General features: G+C 33.1%; 3 protein-coding genes across 3 annotated transcripts; all 3 read right to left on the reverse strand.

Annotated features, from left to right (window-relative positions):
* Positions 1 to 3,941: 3,941 nt before the first annotated feature.
* On the reverse strand, positions 3,942 to 5,571 carry LOC127701668 (cytochrome P450 1A1-like). Its single transcript, XM_052205663.1, has one exon. The coding sequence runs from the start codon at positions 5,569 to 5,571 to the stop codon at positions 4,063 to 4,065; it is 1,509 nt and encodes a 502-aa protein (XP_052061623.1). The 3' UTR covers positions 3,942 to 4,062.
* A 3,411-nt stretch (positions 5,572 to 8,982) lies between these two features.
* Positions 8,983 to 10,493, reverse strand: LOC127701669 (cytochrome P450 1A1-like). Its single transcript, XM_052205664.1, has one exon. The coding sequence runs from the start codon at positions 10,491 to 10,493 to the stop codon at positions 8,985 to 8,987; it is 1,509 nt and encodes a 502-aa protein (XP_052061624.1). The 3' UTR covers positions 8,983 to 8,984.
* Positions 10,494 to 13,903: 3,410 nt separating this feature from the next.
* Positions 13,904 to 15,438, reverse strand: LOC127701670 (cytochrome P450 1A1-like). The gene has a single exon (XM_052205666.1). It carries the CDS (start codon positions 15,412 to 15,414, stop codon positions 13,906 to 13,908), a length of 1,509 nt encoding a protein of 502 aa, XP_052061626.1. The 5' UTR covers positions 15,415 to 15,438; the 3' UTR covers positions 13,904 to 13,905.
* Between the last annotated feature and the right edge of the window lie 6,210 nt (positions 15,439 to 21,648).

The following is a 21,648-nucleotide window of genomic DNA, read 5'->3' on the forward strand; positions in this document are numbered from 1 at the left end:
ATGCTATTACCTGCTGCATGTACATTTTATTGTCAAAAACAGTCCATATTTATGGAACAGATATATCTACTTTCCAATAAATAGCTAAAAGTTTACATTTTAACATATTTGTAAATATGCTTTATTTTGGGGCCAAAAGGGGGTCTTACCGGGCCTACTCCTTTCTATACCTAGTCTATTGAAATTATAAAATTCAATTCATTTGAAGAGGGGCCAAAAGTGACCCTTATAGTACCTTATCCTTTAACCGATTCGATCAAAATACTCACCAAACAATAGGTGAGTATATCACCCATCAAGCGAAACGTGAAGTCAACTGGTATCTTCTTTTCATTCATTTCAGAAAACCATTTACGTCAAAACGCCCGGGCGTGCACATGAATTTTGGAGAAAATTCAAAAAATATTTTAATAAAAATAAATTACAAGAACTGGTTAAAAGCACGTGAGCCTTATAATGCTTTCTTCAATGACTTGTAATTGAAGACAAAAGTGACGAAATTTACTTTTTAATCAAATGGTATCATATTATATATTTGTTCATTTTCTGGCAAAGTATGACCCGGTTGTTGGTCACCTATGTCATATTAATTAGTTTAGTTTCGGGGGAAACTAGTGGTATCTTAAAGTCTAAGTCGCTGGAAAGTTTACATATTTATTTCGCATCCATATATTTCAATCATTAAAACATAACTGAATAACAACATAAAAACAAATATAAAATACAAATTCAAAAGACTGATTGACATGCGGAAAAGGAACCAATCAAAATATCTTGTTAGCAAATATTATAAATCGCGTTTTTGCCGAAAGCGGGGATTACGGATTAAAAACATTTTACGTATAGAAGTTTGTGAAGAATGGCTTTCGGCAGTTATCACTTAGTGTCAATTTATCTATATTCTTTGTTACACAATCTTTAATCAGAGAGACGGATATAAATCTTTAATAATTAATTCAAATGAAAGGATTATAGTTAAGTGTTAAATACAAGTAAATTTTGAATAGTGTAACATACAATGAACTATTGAATTATTAAAAACCAATGAGGACTCGGAATGATAATAAAAAGCATGAATTATAAAAATATGCAAAAATCTAAAAGTGAACTTTGAACGAACAATTGTCGGGTCATAAAAGTCTGAATCTATTGTGAATTCTCAGACTCAGTTTACTATTGTTTAAAGCAATTCATTATCTGGTGAAATACGATAAGTGGCTTGCATTTTTATGTCACACCTGACCATCAATGAAAATTAATTATTTCATGTGTCCATTAACAAAATTTGCGCGTAAAATGTGAGAAAATAAGATTTAATCAAAATAATAAATGGAACGACAACATTGAAATAGAAGCTTGCTTTTTTTTTTTTTTGGCATCTCTATAGTTTTGAATTTTATGTCGATTGCTTGTTTTACCCCACATCTCATTTTAAACATATTTGAAAGTATCTGGTTTGGAATTTTTTTCTCTAAAGGAAATGACCATTAAATTCTAAATCCTCGTAATGAATAAATTTACTAAAAAAACAAACTAGACTCTAAAAGAGAGACGAAAGATACCAAAGGGTTATTCAATGTCATCAGTCGAAAGCAAAGCGACAATACCATGACAAAAATGAAAAACGACGAAAAGACAAACAACAGTACATAAACACAACATCGAAAACTAAAGAGTGAGTAACACGAACCATATCAAAAACCGGAGGTGATCTCAGGTGCTCCGGATGGGTAATCAGATCCTGCTTCACTGGTGACACCCGTCGTGTTGCTCATGTAAGTACAAACCCGGTAATAGTTCTAATCCGGAAAGTCACATTCGAGGAAAAGAGGACGGAATTGTGGTTACAGTAAATTGGAACATATCCGTTGTCATCTGTGAAACGGACATTCCATAACGGTCAACCAACTCGTGATGGCGTCTGTAAAATTTACGAAGGGATGATTTCGACTTCACCACTTGGAACTCTTGGATTGATAGCTTCTTTGTGAGCAGCAACCCTCTCTCAAGGAAATCATGATAGGAAATATAAGCCTTCGAATATCGTATCAACTGGGAGATATATATTCCGTATGCAGGCGCTGCTGGAATGTTGCTACATAGAAATGGAAAGTTCACAAATGGTGAAATTATCACTTTTGTCGTTTTGTCTCAACTGACCAAAAATGTTGCTATTGATAAGTTTTTAATGCAAGGAATGGTATCTCTTTCTCGATAACGCGTGAGCTTCAGGGGGGTTTCGCCCCCTTCTAGGATGTCCTCTGCCCTGGACCCACTAGGTATCCTCAGACCCCTTGCCGAGTTTCGGGCGTACACGTAAAAATGGCATAGCTACGCCATTGGCCACATTGAAACTATGGAAAGATCGGCAAGAACAGGAACACAGTTGGGGTTCATCTAAGAATGCCGACTGTATATTGAATCACATGTTCACACCAAACCTGACATACCGTAAACCTGTATACAATTAGTTTCATATAACACTATTTTCCCATTAGATTTTAAAATTTTCTACATCGGTTTTAACTACCTTTCATACGAGTAAACGAAAAGTAATTTAAATGTACGTTACATAGAAATGGATTAAAAATTTCTCTTGTCAAATTTTGTAGCGGTTATAAGCACCGACTATTCCCTTGTCCAAGTTAAGGGCTCATTGGGGCCATGCAATTTTATAAATAATTTGTTTTATTCAAAATTTCTTGAGAAAAAAAAATCGTTTCAGAAGTAAAGTGAAAAAAATAGACTGTTTCCTTTAAAAGAATAAGGAAGAAAATGAATCAAACATTAATATTGAGTTTAAAAAAATATTCTTGTTCCTGATTGTTCTTGAATAAAATAGTTTGTTTTTGATAAATTCAAGAGAGAGAGAGAGAGAATCTGATTAAAAGTAAACGTTGATATCTATAAAAGAGAACGTAGAAGAGTTTAGTTTATTACGTGTTGTGAATACCAATACCACACCGAGTTTAGCTCAGTGTGAACACGACAAAACATGCAATTAAGTATTTGATGTTAGTTTTAAAACGTTTTTGTTAATCTTAATCAAAGATAGTTTCTTCCGTTGCTCATACAAGTTATTTGTATCTACGTTGTCAATTTTTTTTTTTTTGTGAAACAAACCTGGACTTCTCTCAATCGGTATTTACGTTAAGAACAAGGAATACTTGTTTAAAGATAGGAACAATTAATTCTTTTTATACTAGGGAAGATGGAGTGTGTATGTACTCCAAAAGATATGTTGATTTTTTAGTATCAAGATTTGATTTACACTGTCTCTAGCGTAAGCAGTTACACAATATCTCCGAAGTCAAGTTTTGATTCCAGACAAAACAAAAGATATTAATAATATTAAAAGTGGTTTCGTGTAGCATTTGGCAGATCAAGCAGTATAACGTTGTTTGAGAGGACACTTAAAAAATTGTCAAAATATATTAACCTAAATGTTCTCAAAAACAAAAACAGTATTTCATATTTTATTTGGTCATTTTCGAAGTTTTCATCTCTATTACTAGATTTGTTTTCGCCGCTACTTATTATTATTAACAATGTAGATGTTAAATATATATATATATATAAGTTAGAAACGTTTTGATAAAATATGTATTAACAAAACAAGTTGGAAAATAATTGAACCCATCAGAAGCACTGCCTACAGAAAATTGTAGATTGTTTGCATGTAGATATTTTGCGAAGTAATATCGCTAATGTCGACGTCACATTTAGCACGAACCTTAAATTAAAACACCGGAACTCTTACTTGTAGGAAAGGCATTATGCAACGTATGTCTGCAGAACGCCCCTACTACATAAACACAGGCTAACAAGCTTCCAATTTAACGAAATAAGTCAACTCGAGTTGATTTCACGCAATGACTCATGTATTTGCTTAAATTACATTTGCCGAGTCAGATTTTATGTGCAAACTAATAAAAAGCCCCTATAATAAATATATTTTAATATAATGTATATATATATATATGTGTGTGTATTTTCAAAATCTAACTTATACTTGTAACAGATTATTTGTACAGATTGAAAGTGGATAAAGATGAATACATTCTAACATCTTTCGGTCACTTTAATCTGATAAGACACTGGCTTGCAAGTTAATCCAAAAATTGGTTCAAAATCAGGTTCTGAACACAATTCTATTTCAAATCTTTGGAAAATATTGACAACAAACAAAAATAGTTCCATTTTTGCAAGAAATTCTCCAGGACACCGCCTGCGTCCAATACTAAATGTAAGAACTTCGTCTGCTTTCTGCTGATTTATTTGGTTATGAGTGTCTAAAAACCTTTCTGGTGAAAACTTTTCGGGGTTTGTCCATAGTTTAGGATCCCTAGCTGTGGCATATGTATTGCAGAACACAACAGTACCTTTCTTAATTTTGTGGTTTCGGAACACAGTGTCGGTTGTCGTTGAATGTGGAATCGCCATTGGTACCACGTTAGCCACTCGGATTACCTCTAATATCGTAGCTTCGGTAAACGGAAGTTTTCCTTTGTCTGTTAGCTTCGGCTTTCTATCACCAATCACGGAGTATATTTCCTCTTGTACCCGTCTTTGAACATCATTGTGGTATGACAGATATAATATGATCCATTCTAGCGTTGTCGAAACGGTTTCAAATCCAGCACCCATAAAATCTGACAAAGATGACAAAATCTCCTCTTTTGTAATTCCATTGTATAGTTCCGGCGAATTTCCGTATTGTTCCGCGGCGGAAATCAATCCATCCGTGATATCTCTGTGATTATTATTGTCATATGATTTCACATGTTCATTAACTTCAACAGAAACCACCGTCCTGTTTAATGCGATCACTTTCTGAAATCGTATAGCTTTCCATGGCATTACAAATCGCATCCATGGCATAACATCAAGTGGGTTTCCCGATCCGGCCGTTTCGACAAATATTTTTGTATTTTCGATGAACTGCAAAAAGTTTTTATCCTCACGGCAGTTTCTTGCAGACCCAAAACAAAGCTGATATATTATACAGCCTATTCCTATAAATATGTCATCATGTGGACTGAAGTGGTTTTCTTTTCTTTGAAGAAAGCTCTTTATGACCGTTTCTATCTCTTTATTAATTACGTCCTCTGTTGGGTTATTTTTGGCCGAAACAAATTGTCTGAGAACGTGATTTGCAATTTTTCGGTGCATTTTCCAACGAGGGGTGTAAGATCCAAATGCTATACTCTTCATGTTATAGTAACTTATCCCCGTATAAAATTCAGGGCGATCTGAGAACACTTCTCCTTTGTCCATCAATGCTTCACGTATTGCTTCTCTGCTGTTTAAAACAATTGTTGGCCAACTTCCCATGCGAATTTTAAACACGTCACCGTAAGTTCTAGATATTTTCATTAATGTTCTCGCCGGATTACTTCCAAGTAGCGGCAAATGTCCAAGAATAGGAAATCCCCACGGACCTGGTGGTGAAAGATACAAATCATTCCAAAGTTTCTGAAAAAATTTAACTAGCACAAGAGTTACTGCAATTATCAAAATAAAAAATCTAATTCCAGTTCCTTCATAATTTGAAACTTCCAACTCGTCCATTTTGATATAATGGTGTTTTCGTTGTTATTATTTCAATACACTATATTCTCTTTAGAAACTTTCAATACAAGAAATATCATTTTATAATAGATGTTTTGTTAGTAATTTAATACGTGCATGGACACGTTTTTGGTCATCGTTTTATTTACCTGGACTTTTATATAATCTGGGTATTTAGCACATACTTACAACTTCTCGTCCAATCATATTGCTTGAATTTGCCTTCTAATTTTCATAGTACATACTTTTCCGTACGTACAAAGTAACTACGCATGAATGACCACAAGGGTAAGATTTCATTGTATCGTAATCAAGATATGAAAACAAAAATTGCCACTGGCTATTTTGAAATAAAATACGGTGTTCAAAATTAAATTAAATAGTTTGTAATTAGCTTTCACATTGATTTTTAAATATCCTGCTATAAAAATCTTTGGATCTAAAAAATATTTTTGACAATTGCAAGTTTTTTTTCTCACTTAGATAAAGAGCAACAAATATGGTTCTTTATACCTTGATTAGAGTACAGCGCTATCTCAAAATTGTCATAATTTATCGTTCATGCAATTACTTTGTACACAAAAAAAAGTGTGTACTATGATTTATTGTGAAGGGAAATTGAGGCAACTTGGTGATTTTATTAACTTTCTTGGGGAAATTGATCTATTTCTTCATGAATTGATTGATTATTGGTTACTTAATGTCCAGTGGCAAATATTTCATGCATGTCTCGAATTGAAAAACCATGATAATGTCTGAAGAGAATGTGCCACCTATATATATATATATATATATACATATATACATATTCTGATTAATCTTTTAGTTTTTACTTTGAAAAAAACCCAAAAAAACACAAAACCTTTAATCTCTGATCTATTGGTAGTTGCTTTTTAATGCTATCTGCTAGACTATCAATGGGGACAAACTATCTATATCTTTCAAATAATTTCAATTTATTATAGCTTTAGTTATACTGTGAAATTGAAAAGTGTTTTCAAAACCTGTAAAGCTTCCGCTGCAATTTAATTATTGTCTGCTTTTGGTCAATTCATTTTGTCATCTTACCATGTAAAGAAGTACATGTATAGTAAAATACCGCTTTATATCAATATGTTACACCTGACCATCAATGAAAATTAATTATTTCATGTGTCCATTAACAAAATTTGCGCGTAAAATGTGAGAAAATAAGATTTAATCAAAATTATAAATGGAACGACAACATTGAAATAGAAGCTTGCTTTTTTTTTGACATCTCTATAGTTTTGAATTTTATGTCGATTGATTGTTTTACCCCACATCTCCTTTTAAACATATTTGAAAGTATCTGGTTTGGAATTTTTTTCTCTAAAGGAAATGACCATTAAATTCTAAATCCACGTAATGAATAAATTTACTAAAAAAACAAAGTAGACTCTAAAAGAGAGACGAAAGATACCAAAGGGTTATTCAAAGTCATCAGTCGAAAACAAAGCGACAATACCATGACAAAAATGAAAAACGACGAAAAGACAAACAACAGTACAAAAACACAACATCGAAAACTAAAGAGTGAGTGACACGAACCACATCAAAAACCGGAGGTGATCTCAGGTGCTCCGGATGGGTAATCAGATCCTGCTTCACTGGTGACACCCGTCGTGTTGCTCATGTAAGTACAAACCCGGTAATAATTCTAATTCGGTAGGTCACATTCGAGGAAAAGAGGACGGAATTGTGGTTACAGCAAATTAGAACATATCCGTTGTCATCTGTGAAACGGACATTCCATAACGGTCAACCAACTCGTGACGGCGTCCGTAAAATTTACCAAGAGATGATTTCGACTTCACCACTTGGAACTCTTGGATTGATAGCTTCTTTGTGAGCAGCAACCCTCTCTCAAGGAAATCATGATAGGAAATATAAGCCCTCGAATATCGTATCAACTGGGAGATATATATTCCGTAAGCAGGCTCTGCTGGAATGTTGCTACATAGAAATGGAAAGTTCACAAATGGTGAAATTATCATTTTTGTCGTTTTGTCTCAACTGACCAAAAATGTTGCTATTGATAAGTTTTTAATGCAAGGAATGGTATCTCTTTCTCGATAACGCGTGAGCTTCAGGGGGGTTTCGCCCCCTTCTAGGATGTCCTCTGCCCTGGACCCACTAGGTATCCTCAGACCCCTTGCCGAGTTTCGGGCGTACACGTAAAAATGGCATAGCTACGCCATTGGCCACATTGAAACTATGGAAAGATCGGCAAGAACAGGAACACAGTTGGGGTTCATCTAAGAATGCCGACTGTATATTGAATCACATGTTCACACCAAACCTGACATACCGTAAACATGTATACAATTAGTTTCATGTAACACTATTTTCCCATTAGATTTTAAAATTTTCTACATCGGTTTTAACTACCTTTCATACGAGTAAATGAAAAGTAATTTAAATGTACGTTACATAGAAATGGATTAAAAATTTCTCTTGTCAAATTTTGTAGCAGTTATAGGCACTGACTATTCCCTTTTCCCAGTTAAGGGCTCATTGGGACCATGCAATTTTATAAATAATTTGTTTTATTCAAAATTTCTTGAGAAAAAAAATCGTTTCAGAAGTAAAGTGAAAAAAATAGACTGTTTCCATTAAAAGAATAAGGAAGAAAATGAATCAAACATTAATATTGAGTTTAAAAAACATTCTTGTTCCTGAATGTTCTTGAATAAAATAGTTTGTTTTTGATAAATTCAAGAGAGAGATAGAGAGAGAGAGAGAGAACCTGGTTAAAAGTAAACGTTGATATCTATAAAAGAGAACGTAGAAGAGTTTAGTTTATTACGTGTTGTGGATACCAATACCACACCGAGTTTAGCTCAATGTGAACACGGCAAAACATGCAATTAAGTATTTGATGTTAGTTTTAAAACTTTTTTGTTTTAATCAAAGATAGTTTCTTCCGTTGCTCATACAAGATATTTGTATCTACGTTGTCCATTCTTTTTGAGAAACAAACCTGAACTTTTTCTCTCAATCGGTATTTACGTTAAGAATAAGGAATACTTGTTTAAAGATAGGAACAATCAATTCTTTTTATACTTGGGAAGATGGAGTGTGTATGTACTCCAAAAGATATGTTGACTTTTTAGTATCAAGATTTGATTTACACTGTCCCTACTACATAAACACAGGCTAACAAGCTACCAATTTAACGAAATAAGTCAACTCGAGTTGATTTCCCGCAATGACTCATATCTTTGCTTAACTTACATTTGCAGAGTCAGAATTTATGTGCAAACTTATAAAAAGCCTCTATACTAAATATATTTTAATATAATGTATATATATATCTGTGTATTTTCAAAATCTAACTTATACTTGTAACAGATTATTTGTACAGATTGAAAGTGGATAAAGATGAATACATTCTAACATCTTTCGGTCACTTTAATCTGATAAGACACTGGCTTGCAAGTTAATCCAAAAATTGGTTCAAAATCAGGTTCTGAACACAATTCTATTTCAAATCTTTGGAAAATATTGACAACAAACAAAAATAGTTCCATTTTTGCAAGAAATTCTCCAGGACACCGCCTGCGTCCAATACTAAATGTAAGAACTTCGTCTGCTTTCTGCTGATTAATTTGGTTATGAGTGTCTAAAAACCTTTCTGGTGAAAACTTTTCGGGGTTTGTCCATAGTTTAGGATCCCTAGCTGTGGCATATGTATTGCAGAACACAACAGTACCTTTCTTAATTTTATGGTTTCGGAACACAGTGTCGGTTGTCGTTGAATGTGGAATCGCCATTGGTACCACGTTAGCCACTCGGATTACCTCTAATATCGTAGCTTCGGTAAACGGAAGTTTTCCTTTGTCTGTTAGCTTCGGCTTTCTATCACCAATCACGGAGTATATTTCCTCTTGTACCCGTCTTTGAACATCATTGTGGTATGACAGATATAATATGATCCATTCTAGCGTTGTCGAAACGGTTTCAAATCCAGCACCCATAAAATCTGACAAAGATGACAAAATCTCCTCTTTTGTAATTCCATTGTATAGTTCCGGCGAATTTCCGTATTGTTCCGCGGCGGAAATCAATCCATCCGTGATATCTCTGTGATTATTATTGTCATATGATTTCACATGTTCATTAACTTCAACAGAAACCACCGTCCTGTTTAATGCGATCACTTTCTGAAATCGTATAGCTTTCCATGGCATTACAAATCGCAACCATGGCATAACATCAAGTGGGTTTCCCGATCCGGCCGTTTCGACAAATATTTTTGTATTTTCGATGAACTGCAAAAAGTTTTTATCCTCACGGCAGTTTCTTGCAGACCCAAAACAAAGCTGATATATTATACAGCCTATTCCTATAAATATGTCATCATGTGGACTGAAGTGGTTTTCTTTTCTTTGAAGAAAGCTCTTTATGACCGTTTCTATCTCTTTATTAATTACGTCCTCTGTTGGGTTATTTTTGGCCGAAACAAATTGTCTGAGAACGTGATTTGCAATTTTTCGGTGCATTTTCCAACGAGGGGTGTAAGATCCAAATGCTATACTCTTCATGTTATAGTAACTTATCCCCGTATAAAATTCAGGGCGATCTGAGAACACTTCTCCTTTGTCCATCAATGCTTCACGTATTGCTTCTCTGCTGTTTAAAACAATTGTTGGCCAACTTCCCATGCGAATTTTAAACACGTCACCGTAAGTTCTAGATATTTTCATTAATGTTCTCGCCGGATTACTTCCAAGTAGCGGCAAATGTCCAAGAATAGGAAATCCCCACGGACCTGGTGGTGAAAGATACAAATCATTCCAAAGTTTCTGAAAAAATTTAACTAGCACAAGAGTTACTGCAATTATCAAAATAAAAAATCTAATTCCAGTTCCTTCATAATTTGAAACTTCCAACTCGTCCATTTTGATATAATGGTGTTTTCGTTGTTATTATTTCAATACACTATATTCTCTTTAGAAACTTTCAATACAAGAAATATCATTTTATAATAGATGTTTTGTTAGTAATTTAATACGTGCATGTACACGTTTCTGGTCATCGTTTTATTTACCTGGACTTTTATATAATCTGGGTATTTAGCACATACTTACAACTTCTCGTCCAATCATATTGCTTGAATTTGCCTTCTAATTTTCATAGTACATACTTTTCCGTACATACAAAGTAACTACGCATGAATGACCACAAGGGTAAGATTTCATTGTATCGTAATCAAGATATGAAAACAAAAATTGCCACTGGCTATTTTGAAATAAAATACGGTGTTCAAAATTAAATTAAATAGTTTGTAATTAGCTTTCACATTGATTTTTAAATATCCTGCTATAAAAATCTTTGGATCTAAAAAATATTTTTGACAATTGCAAGTTTTTTTTTCACTTAGATAAAGAGCAACAAATATGGTTCTTTATACCTTGATTAGAGTACAGCGCTATCTTAAAATTGTCATAATTTATCGTTCATGCAATTAATTTGTACACAAAAAAAAGTGTGTACTATGATTTATTGTGAAGGGAAATTGAGGCAACTTGGTGATTTTATTAACTTTCTTGGGGAAATTGATCTATTTCTTCATGAATTGATTGATTATTGGTTACTTAATGTCCAGTGGCAAATATTTCATGCATGTCTCGAATTGAAAAACCATGATAATGTCTGAAGAGAATGTGCCACCTATATATATATATATATACATATATACATATTCTGATTAATCTTTTAGTTTTTACTTTGAAAAAAAACCCAAAAAAACACAAAACCTTTAATCTCTGATCTATTGGTAGTTGCTTTTTTAATGCTATCTGCTAGACTATCAATGGGGACAAACTATCTATATCTTTCAAATAATTTCAATTTATTATAGCTTTAGTTATACTGTGAAATTGAAAAGTGTTTTCAAAACATGTAAAGCTTCCGCTGCAATTTAATTATTGTCTGCTTTTGGTCAATTCATTTTGTCATCTTACCATGTAAAGAAGTACATGTATAGTAAAATACCGCTTTATATCAATATGTTACACCTGACCATCAATGAAAATTAATTATTTCATGTGTCCATTAACAAAATTTGCGCGTAAAATGTGAGAAAATAAGATTTAATCAAAATTATAAATGGAACGACAACATTGAAATAGAAGCTTGCTTTTTTTTTTGACATCTCTATAGTTTTGAATTTTATGTCGATTGATTGTTTTACCCCACATCTCCTTTTAAACATATTTGAAAGTATCTGGTTTGGAATTTTTTTCTCTAAAGGAAATGACCATTAAATTCTAAATCCACGTAATGAATAAATTTACTAAAAAAACAAAGTAGACTCTAAAAGAGAGACGAAAGATACCAAAGGGTTATTCAAAGTCATCAGTCGAAAACAAAGCGACAATACCATGACAAAAATGAAAAACGACGAAAAGACAAACAACAGTACAAAAACACAACATCGAAAACTAAAGAGTGAGTAACACGAACCACATCAAAAACCGGAGGTGATCTCAGGTGCTCCGGATGGGTAATCAGATCCTGCTTCACTGGTGACACCCGTCGTGTTGCTCATGTAAGTACAAACCCGGTAATAATTCTAATTCGGTAGGTCACATTCGAGGAAAAGAGGACGGAATTGTGGTTACAGCAAATTAGAACATATCCGTTGTCATCTGTGAAACGGACATTCCATAACGGTCAACCAACTCGTGACGGCGTCCGTAAAATTTACCAAGAGATGATTTCGACTTCACCACTTGGAACTCTTGGATTGATAGCTTCTTTGTGAGCAGCAACCCTCTCTCAAGGAAATCATGATAGGAAATATAAGCCCTCGAATATCGTATCAACTGGGAGATACATATTCCGTAAGCAGGCGCTGCTGGAATGTTGCTACATAGAAATGGAAAGTTCACAAATGGTGAAATTATCATTTTTGTCGTTTTGTCTCAACTGACCAAAAATGTTGCTATTGATGAGTTTTTAATGCAAGGAATGGTATCTCTTTCTCGATAACGCGTGAGATTCATGGGGGTTTCGCCCCTACTAGGATGTCATCTGCCCTGGACCCACTAGGTATTATCAGACCCCTTGCCGAGGTTCGGGCGTACACGTAAAAATGGCCTAGCTACGCCATTGGCCACATTGAAACTATGGAAAGATCGGCAAGAACAGGAGCACAGTTGGGGTTCATCTAAGAATGCCGACTGTATATTGAAACACATGTTCACACCAAACGTGACATACCGTAAACATGTATACAATTAGTTTCATGTAACACTATTTTCCCATTAGATTTTAAAATTTTCTACATCGGTTTTAACTACCTTTCATACGAGTAAATGAAAAGTAATTTAAATGTACGTTACATAGAAATGGATTAAAAATTTCTCTTGTCAAATTTTGTAGCAGTTATAGGCACTGACTATTCCCTTTTCCCAGTTAAGGGCTCATTGGGACCATGCAATTTTATAAATAATTTGTTTTATTCAAAATTTCTTGAGAAAAAAAATCGTTTCAGAAGTAAAGTGAAAAAAATAGACTGTTTCCATTAAAAGAATAAGGAAGAAAATGAATCAAACATTAATATTGAGTTTAGAAAAAACATTCTTGTTCCTGAATGTTCTTGAATAAAATAGTTTTTTTTTGATAAATTCAAGAGAGAGATAGAGAGAGAGAGAGAGAACCTGATTAAAAGTAAACGTTGATATCTATAAAAGAGAACGTAGAAGAGTTTAGTTTATTACGTGTTGTGGATACCAATACCACACCGAGTTTAGCTCAATGTGAACACGGCAAAACATGCAATTAAGTATTTGATGTTAGTTTTAAAACTTTTTTGTTTTAATCAAAGATAGTTTCTTCCGTTGCTCATACAAGATATTTGTATCTACGTTGTCCATTCTTTTTGAGAAACAAACCTGGACTTTTTCTCTCAATCGGTATTTACGTTAAGAATAAGGAATACTTGTTTAAAGATAGGAACAATCAATTCTTTTTATACTTGGGAAGATGGAGTGTGTATGTACTCCAAAAGATATGTTGACTTTTTAGTATCAAGATTTGATTTACACTGTCCCTACTACATAAACACAGGCTAACAAGCTACCAATTTAACGAAATAAGTCAACTCGAGTTGATTTCCCGCAATGACTCATATCTTTGCTTAACTTACATTTGCAGAGTCAGATTTTATGTGCAAACTTATAAAAAGCCTCTATACTAAATATATTTTAATATAATGTATATATATATCTGTGTATTTTCAAAATCTAACTTTTACTTTTAACATATTATTTGTACAGATTGAAAGTGGATAAAGATGAATACATTCTAACATCTTTCGGTCACTTTAATCTGATAAGACACTGGCTTGCAAGTTAATCCAAAAATTGGTTCAAAATCAGGTTCTGAACACAATTCTATTTCAAATCTTTGGAAAATATTGACAACAAACAAAAATAGTTCCATTTTAGCAAGAAATTCTCCAGGACACCGCCTGCGTCCAATACCAAATGTAAGAACTTCGTCTGCTTTCTGCTGATTAATTTGGTTATGAGTGTCTAAAAACCTTTCTGGTGAAAACTTTTCGGGGTTTGTCCATAGTTTAGGGTCCCTAGCTGTGGCATATGTATTGCAAAACACAACAGTACCTTTCTTAATTTTGTGGTTTCGGAACACAGTGTCGGTTGTCGTTGAATGTGGAATCGCCATTGGTACCACATTAGCCACTCGGATTACCTCTAATATCGTAGCTTCGGTAAACGGAAGTTTTCCTTTGTCTGTTAGCTTCGGCTTTCTATCACCAATCACGGAGTATATTTCCTCTTGTACCCGTTTTTGTACATCATTGTGGTATGACAGATATAATATGATCCATTCTAGAGTTGTCGAAACGGTTTCAAATCCAGCACCCATAAAATCTGACAAAGATGACAAAATCTCCTCTTTTGTAATTCCATTGTATAGTTCCGGCGAATTTCCGTATTGTTCCGCGGCGGAAATCAATCCATCCGTGATATCCCTGTGATTATTATTGTCATATGATTTCACATGTTCATTAACTTCAGCAGAAACCACCGTTCTGTTTAATGTGATCACTTTCTGAAATCGTATAGCTTTCCATGGCATTACAAATCGCAACCATGGCATAACATCAAGTGGGTTTCCCGATCCGGCCGTTTCGACAAATATTTTTGTATTTTCGATGAACTGCAAAAAGTTTTTATCCTCACGGCAGTTTCTTGCAGACCCAAAACAAAGCTGATATATTATACAGCCTATTCCTATAAATATGTCATCATGTGGACTGAAGTGGTTTTCTTTTCTTTGAAGAAAGCTCTTTATGACCGTTTCTATCTCTTTATTAATTACGTCCTCTGTTGGGTTATTTTTGGCCGAAACAAATTGTCTGAGAACGTGATTTGCAATTTTTCGGTGCATTTTCCAACGAGGGGTGTAAGATCCAAATGCTATACTCTTCATGTTATATAAACTTATCCCCGTATAAAATTCAGGGCGATCTGAGAACACTTCTCCTTTGTCCATCAATGCTTCACGTATTGCTTCTCTGCTGTTTAAAACAATTGTTGGCCAACTTCCCATGCGAATTTTAAACACGTCACCGTAAGTCCTAGATATTTTCATTAATGTTCTCGCCGGATTACTTCCAAGTAGCGGCAAATGTCCAAGAATAGGAAATCCCCACGGACCTGGTGGTGAAAGATACAAATCATTCCAAAGTTTCTGAAAAAATTTAACTAGCACAAGAGTTACTGCAAATATCAAAATAAAAAATCTAATTCCAGTTCCTTCATAATTTGAAACTTCCAACTCGTCCATTTTGATTTAATGGTGTTTTCGTTGTTATCATTTCAATACACTTTATTCTCTTTAGAAACTTTCAATACACGAAATATAATTTTATAATAGATGTTTTGTAAGTAATTTAACACGTGTATGGACACGTTTCTGGTCATCGTTTTATTTACCTGGACTTTATATAACCTTGGTATATAGATATATGTACTCTCATATAAGCCATGTGACTGAAGAATAAATACATGTTAAATTTGTATTATACGAACTACTATTACATAATTAAATTTACATATATAAACAGAAATTTTATATATAATTCTAGAGTGCGCACTCTCTTAAAGGGTCAATGTTCAAAAGTGTTTACTTTAATCATTTTTTTTATATTATTTAATCTCTTGTCTTTATTTAACTTTCAATCTACTAATAAGAAGAAAATTTTGTTTTTAAAGGGGGATAATCGGTATAAGAAACAGGAAGGCACAGCAACACTATAGGTTACAGATACAACGAAATGAACAATTCTAATTATTTTACTCAAATCTATTGGTGTTTTTTTTTTCATGATAAGGAGAAGGTAATATCTTGGTTATCATATTGTTAAACAAGTACTATCTTTAAAAGAAGATATCTGACGCATTCAGATATGAGCATAGAGTTTAATCTTTATCAGGTTTTTTTTCATCATAGTTAAAAACAAATTGCACACAATTTGACGACAAAAGGCTGACGATTCTAAAAGTTGAGGATATGCGCTTTTCTCTAAAGAATTAAAACATATACTCACTGCGTGGTAATTAACTAAATGTATATAGATATTTTTCAGAGATAAGCTGTGAAATAGACATAATCATAAGATACTAGTAGATTACAATCTGTAATAAATAACAAACTTGAAACAGTTTAGATCCATGAAGAAATGTAAATTATAACTATATGTCAAGAACAACTTTAACAATTAGAGAATCACATACTAGTACAACCTTTTTCGGTGTGTATATCGGGGACGGACGGACGCCAAAGGAAGATGATCTATATAATACAGCTTTTGACAAGTAATTAAATTTGCGATATTTTGACAATCTTTATTTCAATTATAATATTTTGTACTCTTTCAGATTATTATTACGCCTTGCAAGTTTCAGTCGATAAGATATGTTTATAGCACTCAAGCTATTAATAGCATAATCATGGCTTGACCTGGAAACAATTATTCCAAAAAGGTCAAAAGGCCAGTTTTAAACTTTATAAAGATTTGAAATCATCAAATACCCCTATTAAAACTCTTTTGCATTTATTTGAACATTGTATACAGCCAATTGTAACGTATGGTTGTAAAAATTGGGGTGTTATTAACATTACTCCTAAAAGGAAAAAAATATCCCTTTATGACATATTTAAAGATTGGGAGTTTGAGAAGATAAATTTAGAATTTTGCAAATATATTATTGGTGTTACAAAGATGTGCACAAATGTAGCAGTCCTGTCTGAACTGGGTACATATCCTCTTTATATAAATTTGCTAACACATATGTTTATGCATTGGCATAGACTAGAGAATTCCCCATCTGATTTATTGAAAAGTGCTTATGCTGAGTTAAAAAATGATTGAGAGTAAAGCTCAAACTAGCTCCAATAACTCATGGCTCGGTAATATCATTTTTTACAGCGAAAAATTGTGTATTGACCTAAATATATGTAAAAATTTAGGCAAAAATAAATTAATTAATTAACTGAAAAAACAGCTCAAATTAAATTTTCAAAATGATTTGGAGAAAATGAGAGATTTTTATTTACAGAATCAAGGCAAATTGGACACTTATTTTTCATTCAAGAGGTCATTTGACTATGAAAATTATTTAGATTTAAAGCACCCCCAAAAACATTTGCCACAGTAACAAATTGTATTACTGTTTAAGAATAGAAACTGACAGACATGAACGATTTATCAATGTATGTGGTAAATATGAAATATTACCTCGACATGAGAGGATATGTTTATATTGTAATTCAAATTCTATTGAAAATGAAATGCTCTTTCTTCTGGAATGCCCTCTTTACAATAACCTCAGAAGAGATATGACTGATTATATCAAAAAATACCCCAGTTTAGTTAATTTAAACATAAATGATCTTTTTACATGGATCATGAGTAATGAAGATAGCAGTTTTTTATCTATTTTATGTGCATACCTTGATAAAGGCCTTCAACTTAGAAAATCAAAAAATTAGTTAAATACTCTAATAGATAGCAAAATTATCTCCCCTTGACCACTGACCCTTTCCTCATGCATTTGAACTATTATTTTATGTTTCTTTAATCACTCTGTAATGTTTATGTCATGTTGTTATTAATGTTATGCTCTTAATGGGCCCTTTAATTTGGAAAATAAAAATATTGTATTGTATTGGTACATCTAATGAACCCGTCAGTGATAATTACCAACTCATGTATTATAGTAGGGTGCCCAGTCAACAAATTTGATCGATTTGGGTTAACGGAATAACACACGGCTATATTTTATATCATTGGAAAGAGGAGAACAAGCCTCGTCGAAATATTGATGTCGTCGTTGTCTATAGTGGTCACGATTTTCTTAAATTTGGGTTAAAGGTCAAATCTAAAATTTCAAGGAATACGAAGAGTCACGTTTAGACAGCTGGCCACCCATAGATATTTGCGTTTATAGCAAAATAAATTCGAATAATTCAAAGGATTATAACCATAGTTTCTATATTAAGGACTAAATGGATAATTTTATTGCCAAATATGGTTCGAGATTGACATCTGTACTTTAAGTTATATGGTGCACATTTACAATTTTCATTCAGCTGTTAAATAACAGTGACCTTGACCTTTTAAAAGTTCCAAAATCGGAATTTTTATATAAGATTCGATACAAGTGATCTTTAGAGATGTTTTTTAGATATTAACATTTATAAGTTGCCCTCCTAAAATGTTATTTTGTCTGTCTTTTGATAGAATACGTCATCATGATTTTCTGGTAAATATCCAATTTTCTTTTGGTGAACGTGGAAGCACATCAAATAGTACTTAGTTCCAAAACTGATGAATATTAACACAGAATTTATTGCATGAATTAGCAGGTCTGAGTATATATTTGCTTTACAGAAATAAAAAAAAAAAATGCAAACGGTGAAAAAGGGGGAGGGTTTATGTTACAAGTTATGAAAACAAAATGAGAATTAGAAACAGCAGGCTAATCACGCCATCTTACACACTTATATCAAGTGTAATTTACATGACCTATCGAACATAAATTGGCCTACAATTGACATGACGTTAAAGATTATCTACAAAATGAAAGTTTTGAACAGCATCGATGTATTTCACAAACACTTGTAAACAACATCAATCTGATTAAAATAAAGATCTCTAATTTCGTTTTCTTCATTTGAGCTTATATATAAGAGCACGTGAATTTTAATAAGAGCGAAACAACATAGAAAAATTGCCGAAGCTAGTAGTAGCTATTACGTCTCATTGTCTACTGTTAAGTTGAAAGCCCACCGACTAGGTTTAGGTAAGTAAGCTAAATTCAGTTGTTTTTTTTTAAATCGCATTCGACGTAAGTAGCAGAATGCAATGCGAGGCATACATAATACAATCTGATGGTAGTGGCGGCAACACCGTAAGCTGTTTGTGTAGCTTTATATTGCAGAGGGCAGAGGAACTGGATGATTCATACTGTGTGTATAGATTCATTGTGTTGCGATGTTTCCGTCATATAATCATTATCCTTGACCTCATATTCATGGTTAAGTGACTGCTAAAAAACTGTATAGCTTTTTTCGTCATGTGAATATCTCAATTATCATGAGTTCTAGGATAACTATATTTGGTTACTAATATATGGTATCCTTGCAAGGCCTACATGACCGTCAGACATAATTCATCTGACCTCTACCTAATTTCAAGGATCAGTGAATAAGGTTAAGTTTCAGTGGTCAAGTCCGTATAGTCTCAGATAGTAGTGGGTTAAATATATTTGGTGTATGGAATGTTAACAAAGTGTACAAGATTTTGTTGCAGAGTTCATCTGACCTTACCTCATTTACATGTAATACTCATGTTGAAGCAAGCAATTATAGGCAACCGTACGGTCCTCGACAATGTGAAAAACGCATACCGTATGATCGGCTATAAAAGGTCAGTTATGAAAAAAATGAAAGAATTCATTTGAAAAAAAACTAACAGCCTGGTTATAACAAAAGCTAGTTTTTACGGTAATGATGTTTATGATCATACTTTTCTCATACAATTGATGATGTCCTTTCATAAGTTTTCAGTAAGGGAACACCCATTTGATTTCGACTCGAAAACAGGGAGGGAATGAGGATTTTGAAAATGAATTACTTGGCCTGGTATGAACTGAAATAATTGACTTTGCACAAGACAGGATGAGAATGAACACTCTTCAACATGAAATGCAGAATAGTTGAGGATATGAATGTTTACAAAAGTAAAAATAAATTTTCGCGCCACCAGCCCCATCCCTTTCTTCAGAATATAAAATGTTCTACCCTAGCGGCGAGTACTATTATATCGGTACTTTGTGTTTTTTGTCTCCATGTTAGTTTGTTTTTGTGCTTCATGCCGATTTGATAAGTCAAGCCATTTCAAACTGTTTTTCAACAGATTTTTCTTATGCTGTGTTGTTATACCATTGTCCAAGTCAGGGGAGGGATGAAGGATCACAAACATGTTTAACCCCTCCAAATTCTGTATATGTCTGTCCAAAATCAGGAGCCTGCAATTAAGAGTGGTTGTCGTTGGTTGCTGTCTGTTGTATGTTTTTTTGTTTTTTGTTGCACGAACGGTGGTATATTTTTGTTGTCGTTCCCATCGAAAGGGATTTAGGTCGAAAACATCATACAAGACTTTTGATGTGCCATATTCCGGGTGTGAAACAAAACCAACCGATTTGATTCTTATACTACAATTTTAACAAAATATTTATTCAATAAAAAGTTTAAAGTTTTGAAAAACAGACACAAAACAGATTTCTCCGAACCAAGTGATAATCTACAAAGTTAGCTGGCTATTCAAAACAAATAAATCAACCACCCAACAAGCAAAAAAGACAAATATTTTGAGTGACCTCTGTCCTTGTTGTTGACCTAGTAGTGTAAGCAACAAAATAATTAATGGCACGAGATAATCCGTGTTTAATCAATACAAAAATGTTGACTTAATTTGTGTTTTTAATTGCTAATTTCTTCAAAACGATTTTTATTTCACGCATGCAATTTGGCACACATATGCACTGTGTCTTATTGATTAAATCAGAGTAAAAAATATTGTGATGATACACGTAATAATTTTGCTTTCAATGAAAATAGGGTAAATTTCGGGTAAAATTTTACTCTTACTAAAATGAAATACTATATCAAAATCACTTAAATACTTTCTGATTTCGTTATATGATATATTTAATATACAAACTATATTATAGGTACTGTTTTAGCTACCAACAAAGAACGCAATAATTTTATTTTTCATGTTAAAGATTCCCCGTACAATACGGTATCTGGTGGTACCCTGTAAAACACGAAATTTAGAAAATCGTGACCACCGGAACTTACGACGACAATCATGATTGTAAAATATAATAAATTTCCTATAATGTGCAAAAAAATCATCCGTGTGTTATCCGTTAACTTAAACTCGTTAACTAAAGGACTTTTTGGACATTGGGCACCCTACTATTAAAGACTAATTCTACAATATCCAAAGAATTTGACAGTGGGTGATAACGACACCTTCTTTATCCGAATCTATTTTTATTTATCTGGATAATTTCATTTATGAGTTTGATTTTATGTCTGTAATGTTCTCTTTTAATTGTAGCATATATCTTTTTTTGTTGGTTTTTGTTCAATTCTGTTATTTCGTCCAATCAGAATACAGATTTGTGACATCATGCATGCCGTTGTCATAGTGAAGCGTCCTTTTTAAATGGGTCACAAACCGAAATTAAAACTGACTGCGTCAGAAAAAAAATCAGTGCATTCGTTTTCAACAAAGTAAACATAATTTACCAGTGACCAGTCATTTGAAGGTCAGTGTGAGTCTATAACCTTTATTATGACCTTCAATCATGGTTTGACGATTATTTTGAAAGAATCGAGGTAGCATGTCATCTATTTTATCTGTTGTCTTCCATTTTACAAAAAGGATCAAATAATAATAATAGTAATAATAAAATTCTTTATTTAACGAAGGTAACACATTTA

This window comes from Mytilus californianus, unplaced genomic scaffold, assembly GCF_021869535.1.
Source record: "Mytilus californianus isolate M0D057914Y unplaced genomic scaffold, xbMytCali1.0.p SCAF_5, whole genome shotgun sequence".
Lineage (NCBI taxonomy): Eukaryota > Metazoa > Mollusca > Bivalvia > Mytilida > Mytilidae > Mytilus > Mytilus californianus.

What these genes read in the sequence shown, in the direction of transcription:
- LOC127701669 (XM_052205664.1), bottom strand. Translation starts at nt 10,493, where the DNA reads ATGGACGAGTTGGAAGTTTCAAATTATGAAGGAACTGGAATTAGATTT.
- LOC127701668 (XM_052205663.1), bottom strand. Translation starts at nt 5,571, where the DNA reads ATGGACGAGTTGGAAGTTTCAAATTATGAAGGAACTGGAATTAGATTT.
- LOC127701670 (XM_052205666.1), bottom strand. Translation starts at nt 15,414, where the DNA reads ATGGACGAGTTGGAAGTTTCAAATTATGAAGGAACTGGAATTAGATTT.